Source organism: Castor canadensis, chromosome 3 (genome assembly GCF_047511655.1).
Source record: "Castor canadensis chromosome 3, mCasCan1.hap1v2, whole genome shotgun sequence".
Taxonomy (NCBI): Eukaryota; Metazoa; Chordata; class Mammalia; order Rodentia; family Castoridae; genus Castor; species Castor canadensis.
The window spans coordinates 31,638,900-31,652,822 of record NC_133388.1 but is presented as its reverse complement, the minus strand read 5'-3'; the positions used below and the strand labels follow the sequence as shown (position 1 = coordinate 31,652,822).

The 13,923-nt window shown below is 51.3% G+C and overlaps 1 protein-coding gene across 1 annotated transcript in view; it reads left to right on the top strand.

Moving 5' to 3' along the window:
- Jdp2 (Jun dimerization protein 2) overlaps positions 1 to 13,721 on the top strand; it is a 38,076-nt gene extending 24,355 nt beyond the window's left edge. The window contains exons 3-4 of the mRNA XM_074067514.1: positions 6,018 to 6,122; positions 12,618 to 13,721. Of these exons, the coding sequence (XP_073923615.1) occupies positions 6,018 to 6,122; positions 12,618 to 12,803 (291 nt within the window). The 3' untranslated portion in view covers positions 12,804 to 13,721. The remainder of the gene's footprint in view (positions 1 to 6,017; positions 6,123 to 12,617) is intronic.
- Positions 13,722 to 13,923: the final 202 nt, after the last annotated feature.

Sequence of the window (13,923 nt, the reverse complement as noted above, 5' to 3'; positions counted from 1 at the left end):
CAGAAGGCCTGGTGAGGGAAGATAGGGGGAGCAAGGGCAGCCCTTCTCCACCAACAGGGTCCCACGGGGGCATTCTAGTGGGGAGGGCCTGGTCCTTGCAGGCTGCAGAGGTCAGGGAGGCCAGGGCCCCTGGGGTTTCCTCATTCCTCCCTGCTGAGGGCAGAGGAGGCTATAGGCCCAGCCCATTGGCCTGGTCTGGTGGAGGTCTCACCCCTCGACTGCCCTACTTTGTTGATGGTGGGGGCGGGGAGAAGGGACTGCAGCCCCTGGCTCCTTGCAGCCTGTTTATGTGGGGGAATGTCTGGTATGTTTGGCATTTGGGTGTTTACTTCCCAGGGTGCTTATGGGTCCGTGGTGTTGAAATGTGGGGGTTAGAGGGCTTTTGTGGGTCTGGCTGGTGGCTTTAGGCCCAGGACTAGATTTAGAGTCTGTAGGGCTGTCCCACCCTACCCCTCCCTATCTCTGGTCTCCTTTCTATGCCACGTTCTGCCAAAGAGGGAGGCTGAGTGTGCTGCCTAGAGTCATAGCTGCCTCGCTGCTGCACCTGGGAAGGCACTAGTAGAACCTTCCTGTGCTCCAGGCCTGGGCTGGGCTCCATACCTTCTTTATACAGTAAGGAATGGAGGCTGAGCGAAACCAAGGGACTTGCCCAGGAGCACACAGCCAGCTTCTAGCAGAGTTTTAAGAGGAACTCAGTCCTTGAAGACCCCAAAGCCCATGCTGTCAACCTCGATGCCTGAGTGTCAGACAAGCCTGGTCCTCTGCCTGTGGCTATGGCAGTGTGTGATGAAGCCCTTCAGCTTCCGCTACTGTAGTTAGCTGGGCTTTCCCTCTCTTGCCTTGCTGCCTGCTCTGGTGGTGCTTTTTCCCTTGTGTTTTGTCCATGTGAGTTTCTGTCATTCCAGAGCCCTGGGTTGAATGTATCATTTCTCTTTCTCATTCCCTCTCTTGGTGGGTCTCCCAAGACAGAATTTTGAAAATGCTTGTGAATGTCAGAATTCAAAGTCACATGTGGGCTCCTGTTGCCACTGTGGCAAAGTTGTGTGGCCTACAAACGGGAGCTGAGAAAGAAGACTAAGAGAGAGAGGTGCCATGAGGACCCCTCTTTTAGCCATGTGCTTGAATGTTACATAGCATGTTGACTGGGTAATTACCTTGTTTTTTCATTTAAAAAGACTCAAATAGGAAAATACCAAAATGACCATTGTCTTGGAGTTGGAAGTTTCTGCTGTTCATATATGTTTCCATCATGAGAATTTTGCTGAAAAGGTTTGGGGGCCATGTTACATATGTGGGGTATACACAGACAACCTGCCTTTTGGAGAGCGGGAGTGCTTCAGCCCTGAGATCAAAGGACCTGGGTTTGAATCCTACGCCATCATTGACCATCACAGCTTCCTTGATAGCTGTAATTTTCTTATCTGTTAAAGTATGGATGATAACAGAACTGTGCTAGATTGTTTACTGAGAGGGAGAAGCAAATTTTCTTCATTTAACTAATAAGTCCCCAGTGAAGGCCCATTCTGTGCCACACTTAGCTGGGGTGGCTGGGTGGTAGCAGTGGAGATAGAAAGATATTCATGAAAATAATGAACTATAAAGAGATGAACTCACCTTCTCAAGGGGAGACTGACAAGTGGCAGTGAAGAGCAGAAGGGCCTTATGATTGACGAGGCAGGTAGGACTGTTGGAGGAGGGTTTTAAGCAGAGCAGCTGACTTGCATTTTTACTAAGGAGAGTTTTTAGGCATCATTATAGTCATCTAGGGACCAAGCTGGAAGCAGCAGGGTTGAAGTGGGTTGATGGCTCAGAGATGTATTTTACAGGCTGGTTCATACCTGTAATCCCAGGTACCCTAGACGTAGAGATTGGAAGGATCACAGCCCTAGGCCGACTGGGCAAAAAGTTAGTGAGACCCCATCTCAATAAGCCAGGAATGGTAACATGAGCCTGTGGTCCCAGCTATGAGGGTGGCTGTGGGCATGAATATCGTGGTCCCAGGTGAACTCTCACAAAAAGCAAGACCCTATCTGAAAAATAAGCTAAGAGAAAAAGGGCTGGGGACATGGTTCAAATAGTAGAGCACCTGCCTAGCAAGTGCGAAGCCCTGAGTTCAAACTCTCCTACCCACTCCCCGACAAGAAAAGAAGATGTATTCTGCAGGTGAAACCTCAACTGCTAAATGCACTGTGTGAGGGTTTCCCAGGTGTCTCCCAGGTTTGTTTTTGGTGAATAACCAAGCAGGTGGTGGTAGTGGTGTTTACGGAATGAGGACATCTTGGGGAGGAATGCGTTTGCTGAGAGAAAGGCCAGCAGCTTAACAGCCTCTTGAAGAAACTTCCATGTGCACGCAGGTCACCTGGGAATCAGATTGCAGGTGATTCCAACTTGGCAGGTCTGGGGTAACTTTCATATCTGCATTTCTAACAAGTGTTCCTGGAGCTACCGCAGGGCTAAGATGCTGTCAGCTATCCACAGACCACACTGTGAGGTGCCTGAGCTGGCAAGTGTTTGGTAGGAGCTTGGTGTGGGGTTGACGCTCATTGTCTCCTGCCTGCCTGCCCTGGCTGTGGGTTACATCAATAGAGTTGTGAACAGGATATTTTCATTTGTCCATCAGAACCATACCTATCTTACCCTGCCATGTGCTCTAGGTAGCCTGTCACAGTGGACTTCATTACCCAGCATCCCTTGCACTCTGACTTCCTGAAGTCCAACTTCAAATTCCAGGAGGGGGAATAGCCCCGCTCAGGTCACTTTCCTACCCTGTCCATTCAGCTGTGATCAGGGGCTGGGGCTGGGTCCAATTCGAAGTGTGGTGCAGGAGCCCCTCACTGCCTGTATCACAGACCACTTTGCCCTTGGGCTCTCCTGGGAATTTGGGGAAAACAGAGCCGGAATTCGAGAGACAGGCTTCCCTGCCCCAGCCCCCTCGTCAAGGTTCTTTAAACGTCTTGAGTGGCAGGCCGCCACCTCCTCAAACATCCTGGATCCCCCAGCTGTGTCTGTAAGGCACATGGTCATCTCCCATTTGGGTTCCGGTGTCAGATGTCTGAGCCTAGCCGTGTGTGGTGGAAACACGCGGTCTCTCTCCCACCCCGGCCAACGAATGCTTTAGAAAACTCAGGAAGCATCAGGGAGGGGGAGGCACAGCCTTCACCCTGGGAACTCCGTAAGAGGCTGGAGGAGGGCAGGAGGGTCCCCAACTGATCCCAATTGGGGACACAGATAGTTCAGGCACAGGTGAGAGGAATGGAGTGGCTGTGGGGGATGGAGAGGACTGAGGGCCTGCGACCCCCTGCCCCATTTCTGGAAGGGCCTTGTCAGCTGTTTTCTACGTCTGCTCTGGGCAGCTCTGAAGCAGCGGCAGAGCAGCCCTGTTTTAATTGGGGAAGTTGTTGTGGCAAGTGGGCTTTGGGACCATGTCTCGCCTTATTGAGAGATGCCAACCAAGGCAGGGCATGGTTGTGGGGAACAGCCTGGGGACAGGTATGGAAGGTGGGCAGCTGTGGACCTGGGGACTTCAGGCTTGAGCATACACCCTGGGTTCCTTCTGGGAATGCTTGGGATTCATGCACACTTGCCACAGCCATCAGGGGCCTGTGTCTCTAAGACTGTGCTCCTGTGGGAGACAGGACCCCGTCTCTAAGACAGAGAGGAGGACATCTCTGGCAGAAAAAGTTCCTAGGAGCGCTGGGGAAAAGGTCATGCAGATGCAAGTGGGATTTATAGTTAAAGAATCCAAGCCTACACGTCTTTCTGTACATTCATCTGAGTAACGTTTGTTAAGCTCTGCCCTCATGCATGCTTGGGATCTGTCCCCTGCACCGGCAAGGTGACAGGGCCACATAAACTGATGTGATGGTGGTGGGATGCAGTACTCCTGCAGTGTTGTAGGAGCACAGCAAAAGCAGCTGATTCTACCTGGGGAGTCAAAGAGGCCTTCCTGGAGGAGGTGATATTTCCTCTTGAAGGATGAGTAGAGTGTACTAAGGGGGAATGGAAGGTCATCTCAGTCCAGGCTGGGAGGACCTGGCTGGCGTGGAGAAGGATGAGATGGGCGGGGTAGAGGGTGACAGGAGGAGGGAATTGACATGGTGACAGAGGGCAGCTGGAGCAGTCCTACCCATCTGGGTGTCAAGATGACCCAGGTCATCTGTAGAGCTTTCGTCTAGGGCATGGCCTTTTTGCATCTGTTGCTCTGGACTCTGGATTTAGACCCTGTGCAGGGGTGGAGATGGGACCAGGTCTTGGGGATGGAGGTTTTGTCTTCTGGGGCTGCTCAGGGGCAGACTCCAGGTCCTGTCAGCCTGGCAGGCCCAGCTGCACACATCACCTTGGCAGTTTGTGGGCAAACCCTCTTGGCCGAGGGGTGATTGCACTGCTAGCCACTTCCTCCGGTTCCTTCCCTCTCCCTGTTGTCACAGTTACCTCGGCCTGCTGAGGGTGAGGCTGAGGTTGGGCGGAATCAGTTTCGGCCAGGTTTCTACATTCCCTGATGCAGGTCAGCCAGAGGAGCTGTCACTTCTGGTTCAGTTTCAAAGGAGGCCATGGGGCTGGGAGGTGTTGGGTGCGGTGGCGTTGATGAGGCACCTCTCCTAGGGCAAGCGAGGGTCAGGGAGGAGGGAAGAGGTGGCCAAGAAGGGCCTGTGCCTTTGACCGAGGTGCTGATCTGGGGCCAGGCCCTCTGCTGGAGCTCCTAGTGCATGCTGGGAATGCATGGAGAGAGGCGGCTTACTTTCCTGGCTCACAGCCCTTTGGGCTGAGACCTGGCTGCAGGCTTTGGGCTGCAGAGTGACCTCCCACTCCTGGCCCGCTGAGAAGTAGGGGGTTGTTTTACCCAGGGCAGTGCAACAGCTTCTTTAGTGGCCTCTGACTCGGTGCTGTCCCTAGCCTAACTGGCTCTGTGAGGCCTCCAGATTTTCCTAGTAGGTAATGGACAGCAAGAGGCAACCCGCCAAAGTGCCAAAGTGCTCTTGATGGACTGGGAGGTGTGAGCCAATAGTCAAGAGCAGGAAGGTTGAAGCTGGGGAAATCTGAGGTTAAATGCTGGCTCCTCTGCCATTTCCTTGTTGAATAACCTTGGACAAAGAGAACTGTTGAGCCTCAGTCTCACCATCTATAAAATAGGTCAGTAACAGCACTTCCTCCTAGTACTGATTGTGAGGATAGAATGATGTATGTTGAAAGCATTTAGCAAAGTAGGCAACAAAAGCAGCTCTTGCTCTCATCACTAGTGGGATGCTAACAGCTGCCACTTGGATTCAAGGGCAGGGTTGGCAGGCAATGAGTTTCTGTTTCCCTCTTCCATGGGCCTTGCATCATGCCTTGTGAGCTCCTAACATGCCCTGGGGGAGAAGTGAACCTGGAGACTCAGGATTGTACCCTGAAACCCCTCAGCTTTCCCACAGCTGAGTGTCCTGGGGGAGAGTGGCAAAGGCAAGGCAGTAGATGCAAAGTTTGGAAGGACAGAGGGGGAGGCATATCAGTGTGAAGGGACCGTGAGGGTTTAAAATCCCAACAGAGGATTTTAGAAGGGGATGAAGGTAGTCCAGGAGGCAACTGGGTGGGGATGGTTTGGGGAACCTATGTCCTCCCCGAGGCATTTTTAAAGGAAGTGCCTGAAAACCACTGGCCCAGAAAATTGTATCCAGAGGGCTTGGGCTGGGCAGGACAGGTTGCTCTGCCAGCTTGTTGGTGCTGCCTACCTCCTGTGAGTGCCAGCCTCCTGGCCCCTGAACTCTAGCAGAACCGGGTAGCCCTGCCCTTCAGGGACACTTGCTGCTTCCCAGGATGCTCACCTGTTCTGAGGATCCTGGCGCTGGCTGGCTACGTGACATTTCCATCTCAAGACAATGACTTGACTGCCTTTGAGTACTCACTCAGCCCGCTGAGATGTGGGTAAGGAGGGGGGAGCCGCCCCTCACCCTGCCCCCCATCTGTCCGTATGGCAGTGGGGAAGCTGTGCTCTGAGCTGGCCTCAGTGTCTAATCGGTGGCTCTGTGCCCTCCTCACAGCTAGACGAGGAAGAGGAGCGAAGGAAAAGGCGCCGTGAGAAGAACAAGGTCGCAGCCGCCCGATGCCGGAACAAGAAGAAGGAGCGTACAGAGTTTCTGCAGCGGGTGAGCAAGGTGGCCAGAGCAGGCGGGGAGGCCTGCCTGTCCTTTGCAGGGACTGGAGCTCTCCGAACTCAGGGACATCATCAGATGCTATGGAATCATGCCCATGTGGTCTCAGCCTGCTGCCCTCCCTGGCCGCCTATCTGATTCCCCTCCCTGAGCCCCAAACTCCCTAATCCCAACAGCCTGGACCAGCTAAAGCCCACACAGGCCCCCTGGAAGCCCAGAGAAGGTAGGAGGAGCCACTGAACTTAGTCTGACCATAGCCCAGGATTGGCACTACCCTTTTGGGTCCCTTATGGCTGCCAGAGTTATCATGGGTGAGTGCTAATAACAGCAGGTGGTAACATCACACGTGGGCAGTGGACAGAGCACCTGGGCAGTTACTTTTGCACAGAGAAAAGCTCCCTCCTTGAGCTGCAGGTGGCTCATCCAGCACTACATCCTACCTGTCTGGCACCTCCATCCCACTGGAGCTAACCCCCCCACACCCCAAACTCTTTGCTTCTGCCTCCAGGGACCAGAGGTCAGCTCTTCATGCAGATGGTGACTGTCCCTTTCCCCACTACCTGCTCACTCTTCTTCTTTTTTTTTTTTTTTTTTTTTCATTTGAGACAGGATCTTACTTTATAGCTCAGGCTGGCCTCGAACTTGCAATCTGTCTTCTTCAGCCTCCCAAGAGTTGGGCTTATAGGCATGTACCACCATACCTGGCTCTCTTCCCTGCCCTTTCATTTAAGGAGGGTGTTTGTTCTTTCTCTCCCTGTGTCCTATCTCTTAGACCTCCCCTGCATCTCAAAAATAGTAGATGGCAGTGAAGGAGCATGACCAGAAAGCCGATGAGTCCAGGCCAGTAGTTGCCAGTCCCTCATCCCCAATCATCAGTTAGTTACGAGCCAATAATAGGAATGATATATGCCAATAGTGTAGAGGGCAGGTGCTGATGTAGGAGTACACGGTAACTGACAATAGTGTCTACCATTTGCTCAGTGTCATATGTGTTTGGTCTCATTTTACTGCCACAGTAACTACTAAGGAACTTCAGTATTCTCTTTCTGAAGGTGAGGCATCCAAGGTTAAGTGACTTGCCAGGTCTCTGAGCCATAAAGTGGCAGGACTAAGACCCAAGCCTGAGACGAACCTCTAAGCCTTTGTTCTTAACACTGCTATTCTGGTCCTCACGCCTTCATTCCTTGGTTGGTTCCTTAGTTCTTTTCTTCATTCATTGATTCAACAAGTATACTAAATGTCCAGTGCTGTGCTAGACAAACTGAGGGGCACACAGGCCAGAGCAGACATGATCCCCCTAAAGAAGATGGGGAGACAAGGCTGGATTGGCTGTGGTGTTCTGTTCTCTGACACTAGAGATCTGCAGGTCTCTTCTTGTGCTTGCTACAAATGGAGAGCTATTCCGAGGTCACAGGTGTGGACAGCATGAGGCCATGAGTTTCCAGGCTGTGAGCACCTAGAGCAACAGAGTGGTGGTTATTAGCAGAAGTGAGCTGGGTGCCCCTTGGAGTAGATGGTATACAACACTGGGCTGAAAGTCTTCAAGCAGTTTCTAAGACCTATAAGGTGGTGGAGTGCTACATATCTTATCTCCAGCACCAAGTACCTGCCATGGTCAGAGCTGGGAGGCACAGCCAGGCATAGAGAAACTTGCCTTGAGAAGCTTCCTGAAGGATCCCTTGTCAGCCAGGTGACAGGGAAGATGTGCCCAAACCCACAGCAACCAATAACGTGTAGATCGTCAGTGCCAAATGAACAGCATTTATCACACCTACTGTATGCCAGGTATTTCATGTGTCTCATTTAGTCATTTTAACATTCCAGTGAGATAGATACTAGTTACTCCCATGTTAGACACTGACCTGCAGCTCAGAGAGGCCAAGTTACTTGCCCAACCAGTGTGATCACTGCTAGGGAGTGGAGGGGCAGGGCTTCATTCATCCATTGACTGATCCGTCTTTCCACCTAATCAGTGATGATTGAGGGCCCACTGCACCGTGGACAGGCAGGTCCTGTCTTCAGTGGGATGGCAGACGGCAAATGAGGAAGAATAACATGTGCGGACGTTATGTTAGGGGAGCCCAGTGCACTATGGGTACCCATGCAGGGGCCCTTGGCCTAGTCTGGGCTGAGGAAAGGCTATTTCAGTTGTGAGAGGAAAGAGGAGCAGGAGGTAATAAGATGAAGGACGTGGGATGCAGAAGGTTGCTGGATTAGCACACACAGACAGAGGTGTTGTTCAAGGATGTGTTCAAGACATTGAAAAGAATGTCTGTGTGACTGGAGGTTAGGCTACTGAGTGGGAGGATGGAGGCCCAGACCCTTATTTGTGGGATGATCTTATATGCAGGCCTGCCTGGACCAGTTCCAGTTTATGCCTGTGGTCCTGGCCTAGTTATTACAGGCATCTTCCTTCACTATCACAAGTGAAGTCATTGACACGATGACTTACATGATGATGGAGAGAGGCAGGGCCTTAGAGGAACCCCCTGGCTGCCCATAGGCCATGGACTGGGGCAGATGAGGCAGGACTGTGTTGTCCCAGGGAGAGAAGATGTAGCTGCAAAGGTGAAGAGAAGTGTGTGGACTCAGGTGCTGGGAGGGAGACTTGGGTAGTGCTGTCTGGGCCCCAGCCTGGTCCCCTGCCTCCCCCACTCCCCTCCTGTCTCTGGCCCTGAAAGCCACTCATCACTGTGCTGATAGTGACTGTAGACTGGGGCACTCTGAGATCTGATTTTTATTTATTTATTTATTTAGGATGGGACTGGAGTTTGAACTCAGGGCTTCATTTGTACTTGCAAAGCAGGCATTCTACCACTTGAGCCATACCGCTAGTCCATAATCTGTTTTTGAAAACCTCCTGCCCCCTGGGACCCAGGACCATCCTGGGAGATTCTTACTGCCTCTTCAGAGTCACCTATTACCTGCTGAGACGAGCCAAGGCCTAAACCCTGGGTGGGACCTTTGGGTTGTGTCTACCACCTCCACCCCCAGCCCTGTGGTTAACTCATCACCTCCTGTCTGTAGTCAGGAGCCTGAGGTTCCTCTCTGCTGTCACACTGTGCCCTGTCACATTGTGTGCCTAACACAGTTTCTCTGGCCTTGGCAGCAGTAAAACCACCTCATGTTCCCATAGTGCTCTGAGCTTTTCGTAGCCTCTGTCTCCTCAAGGAGCCCCAATCCACTGACGAGATCTGAGAGATTAAAGTCTTGCCAAGGCCACACAGTGGCTGAGTTAGTGGACTGAGAACTCAGGGCTTCCTCCGCTACCAGCACACAGTCAGGTGGCCCTGACTCAGAGAAACCAGAAAACTTGTTCTCAGTAGCAGAACTAGCAAGTAGGAGGGGCAGGATTTTAATCCAGACATGTCTCTAGGATTTGCAAGGTCACACCAGGCTGCTTCCCAACTCAGAAAAAGTTTATGGAACTATTTTATGTGCATCAGGGTAATTTTTTCCTCTTTTTAAAAGATAAAACCAGAGAATCTTTGTGCTTAAAGTCTTCTGAGCCGATCATATTTTCTTAGAGAAACTGAGCCCCTGAGAAAGGAAGTAATTTAGCCAAGGTCATGTAGTTGAGCTGAAAAGCCAAGACACCCGGCTCCTTACCTTGTATTTTTTCTACTGATTTTACTGATCACAGTGTAGGAAACAGAATTTTAATTTTAATTCTATTTTAAAACAAGTGTTTTCAATTTTTCTAGAGCAATAAATGTCTGCCAGAAGTAAAAACAATAAACAAAAAATGCAGACAGAATAATTTTATTTCATAATTAATATGTGGAAGGTCCCAACTCTGTTCCTCCTTCGTTCATTAGAAAAACAAATCAGGCAATTGCTGTTATAAAACCACAAACCATCTGGGCTTGATAGTGCTGCAATCCCAGCACCCGGGAGGCTGAGGCAGGAGGATTTCAAGTTAGAGGCCAACCTGGGATACACAGACAGACCCTATCTCAAAAAAAACAAAATTAATTAAAATAAATTTTAAATGAATAAAACTACAATCGTGGATCAAAAAACATTTATAGTTGCGCCATAAATGTGTCGCATCAACCAGGAACTCTGAGAACATGTGACAGCCAGGTGTCCAGGATTCATTCTGGCGGTCATCAAAACCTACCAAATTTTCTTTGAAATGTCCTTTTTCTTCCTACTATTCTCCTGCTCATCAGTTAAAGTAAAAAACCCTAACACCTCTATAACTCTTTGGTTTACACAGTGCTTTTCCCATGTGAGCTAATTTAATCCCCATGATCTTTGCCTTTTTATAGACAAGATAACTGAGGCCCAGAGAAGGCGGGATACTTGCTCTGGACTCTGCCTCTGTCTGTCTCTAAACCTACAGTCCCCAATTCACAACCTCCTGTGTCCTGAGTGAGCTGTGGTCACAGTGGAGCAATTTTATCTTCCTCACACATCTAGGCTTTCCATGTCTGTGTCCTTGTTCAGTCAGGGCTCTTTACAGGAAGTTCCCTCCCTTCCCTTCTCTATCAGCCAGAGTCACCTCTGTGAACCCCAAGATCAGACCCGCTTGCTAGCTCTCTGAAGGGCTCCTAAATCCTGGGTGGCTGAGGTCCCCCACTCCCGACATAAGCACACAGTGAGGAGGTCACTGTATGGATGTCTCCCTTTGCTGAACAGAAGCTCCACAAGGATGGTGCTGAAGGCTCAGGGCCTTTGAATTCCCCGAGCATTCATTGTACACAGAGTCCCCAGCAAACATTCACTGAGGTGGATAGCCCGGGACTTCTAGAGGCAAAGATGTAGGACAATTTGAAGATGGACCTAACACCTTGGCCTGGCAGGACTGGGGTTAGAGGGTCACTAGCTAGTCAGATCCACTGATCAGGTCACCAAACTCTGCACCAAACTGCTATAGACTGTGAGGTCACATGTGTGTGTTTGCTAGGCAGGTGCTCTACCACTTGAGCCACTCTGCCAGCCCTCTCCTGGCTTTCTAAGATGGATTTCTCTTAGAATTCCGAGAACCATGGACCAGGCCAGCATTCCAGTCACATCTCAGCCTGTCACACTAAAATCCACCAGAGGTGGGTTTTAATATGTCCCCATGAGCACTGTTTTCCTTTGGAGCTGTTCACTATGGATGTCTGCTCATGACGCCTTTTCCACGGTTCGGAGCTCCCCGGAGCTCCTGCTGCCACCTCAGAGATGAGCACAGGGACAGCTGTGACTGGTTGTGTGAGGAAGACAGCAGTTCTGGCGGAGGGGAGCACTGAGGGCTCTGGAGACCCTGAGGGAGGTTGCTCGGCTGAGCGGAGGAGCCTGTCACACTTGCTGTTGCAACCACGCCTAGCTTTGTGACTGCTACGGGTTCTCCATCTCTGCACTGTGGGCATCTTGGTCCCAGTAGTTCTTGCCAGGAGCTGCCCATGCATTCAGCACCTGGACACCACCCACCACGTGCCAGTCCTGCCCACCCCAGCTGCCACATCCCAAAACCTCTCCAGACAGGAAAGCCAAATCACTCCCAGTGAAGAGCCACTGGCCTAAAGCTGCGAACTGAAGACAACTTTCTGTCATAAACTGTTGACAGAAGCCCAGGAAAAAAACATTCAGGTGCTCTTCTGTTTTACTCTTTTACCTAGGCCTTGACCTGACTTGCATGTCACCTGTCCCCATATGAACACGTAACCCCACACCCCACCTAGTCATCAGCCTTCTTTCCTTTCCCTGGGCTTCTCCAGCCAAGGTGGAAGAGCCTTGGAACTCTATTTGGAGTTCTATTTGGAACTTATTTTGGATCCAGCAGCATGACTGTGGATTGCCCAGCTAAACCTTCTAGATGACAGGGGATTCGGACATGTCTGTTTAGGTAATTCTAGACGAGTAACCAGGAAACACAAGTTTTAGGAGGAAAGACAGGCCCACACTGGGCTCATCAATCCTGTAATAACCACCATGTATTTGTCATGCATCAAAGCACTTACCATTGTACTGTCATCTCTGGGCCACCTCTGGCCCCCTTCATGGACCCCCAGGGGGTTCTAAACCTATTTGGTTTCCATTCTTTGCAAACCTTTTGTTTGTTTTCTTTTACTTTCCTTTCTTTTGGCAGTACTGGGCATTGAACCAGGGTCCTTTGCATGCTAGGCAAGCAATCTTACATTTGAGCCATGCCCCAAGTCTTTCGTTTCTTGTATAAAGATAGTATTGAACATATTTGAGAAACAGCAAGGAGGCCACTGAAGCTGAAGTGGATGGAGGGAGGGGAGAGAGGTGGTACCTGAGCCGAGCTGGCCCCAGAATGTCACCTGGATTCATCCCACCGTGATAGAGGCCATTGTCACAGTGTGATGGACACTTAACTTAGAGGCTTGACCTCTAGTGGGAATCTGGCAAATAGAAAATGATGCAGGCAACACAGGTGCCAGCTGGGGTGCCCTGCGCCTGCACTGTCTCCTGTAGGGGCATCTCCCAGGGTCCTCTATGCCATGAAAACTGACTGCTGTCTCTGTTTGTGCCCAGGAGTCAGAGCGGCTGGAGCTCATGAACGCTGAGCTGAAGACCCAGATCGAGGAGCTGAAGCAGGAGCGGCAGCAGCTCATCCTCATGCTCAACCGCCACCGCCCCACCTGCATCGTGCGGACCGACAGCGTCAGGACGCCCGAGTCCGAAGGCAACCCACTGCTGGAGCAGCTGGACAAGAAGTGACTGCGGGCCAGGAGGAGGATGCGGAGGAGGAGGGAAGAAGGAGGAGAGGCAAAGAGGGAGGAGGAGGGGTCCTGGAGGCCCTTCCTCAGCACATCAGAAACTATGCGATGAGGCTCAGCCAGCCAGCACCAGGCAGGCTTTCTTGTGAAACTCAGATCGGCCACACGAGGAGAAGAGCGGCCTGAAGACACCCAGTGGGAACAAGTGCTGAGACCAAAGTTGACCCGTGAGTGGCAGGGCTGTCCTGCCTAGGGTCCAGCTGGAAGGAGGCAGGATGGGACACCTGTGCCAGAGAGATGCCCAGCCAGGTAGCCTCGGGCACATCTCTGGCCCCTCTGCCAAGATACCCACCTGAGGGACCACCGAGCAGCCAGGAAAAGCCATGAATTGCAACCAAAATGAAGCTGAGGATGGAACTCAGCGTGAACTGCAGTCCTCCTGGCCTGAGTCTGCCGGGAGGCTGGAGAGGGGCACACGGGGGCCCTGCTGCCGGGCTAGGAGGCGGCAGCCAGGCCACCCTTGTGGCCCTGCAGGGTCGCTGTGGGCACTGAGGCGCGGGCGCCCTTCCAAAGCACATACTCACCGAATGTTTACAGACTGGCTGTCCTGGCAGGGCTGCAACTGCACATGTTTTTTATACTTTCTTTTTTTTTTTTTTTAATATTTTTTACAAAAAAAAAAGATTTTATACAAGCGATATATATATGGATTTCTATAATCACTCGATGTGATACAGTACAAATATGCTATGGTTTGTTTGTTACGGACAGATGCCCACCAGTTATGGCTGTTGTGTGTAACTCTTAAGTACTGTAGTCTCCGGGTGTCGGTGGCCGGGCAGGTGGGGTGCAGTTCCATCCTTGTAAACCCTTCCTAGTACTCAGTCCTGTACCGCTCAGTAAACTTTGCTCTTACTTATGCAGCTGCCTCCTGTGGTATCTGCCTGGAAGGGGGTTGGGGGGTGGCGGGGAGTGTTGGCGCATGTGCCCTACACACTTACTTCTGTAGCTGTGCTCACAGGTAGGTGTGAATGTGCCCATTTAATACATGAGGAAGCTGAGGCTCAGGAGATGCGAAAGTACCTTTCTGGGAATACTAACTTAATTCTCCCCATAAATGT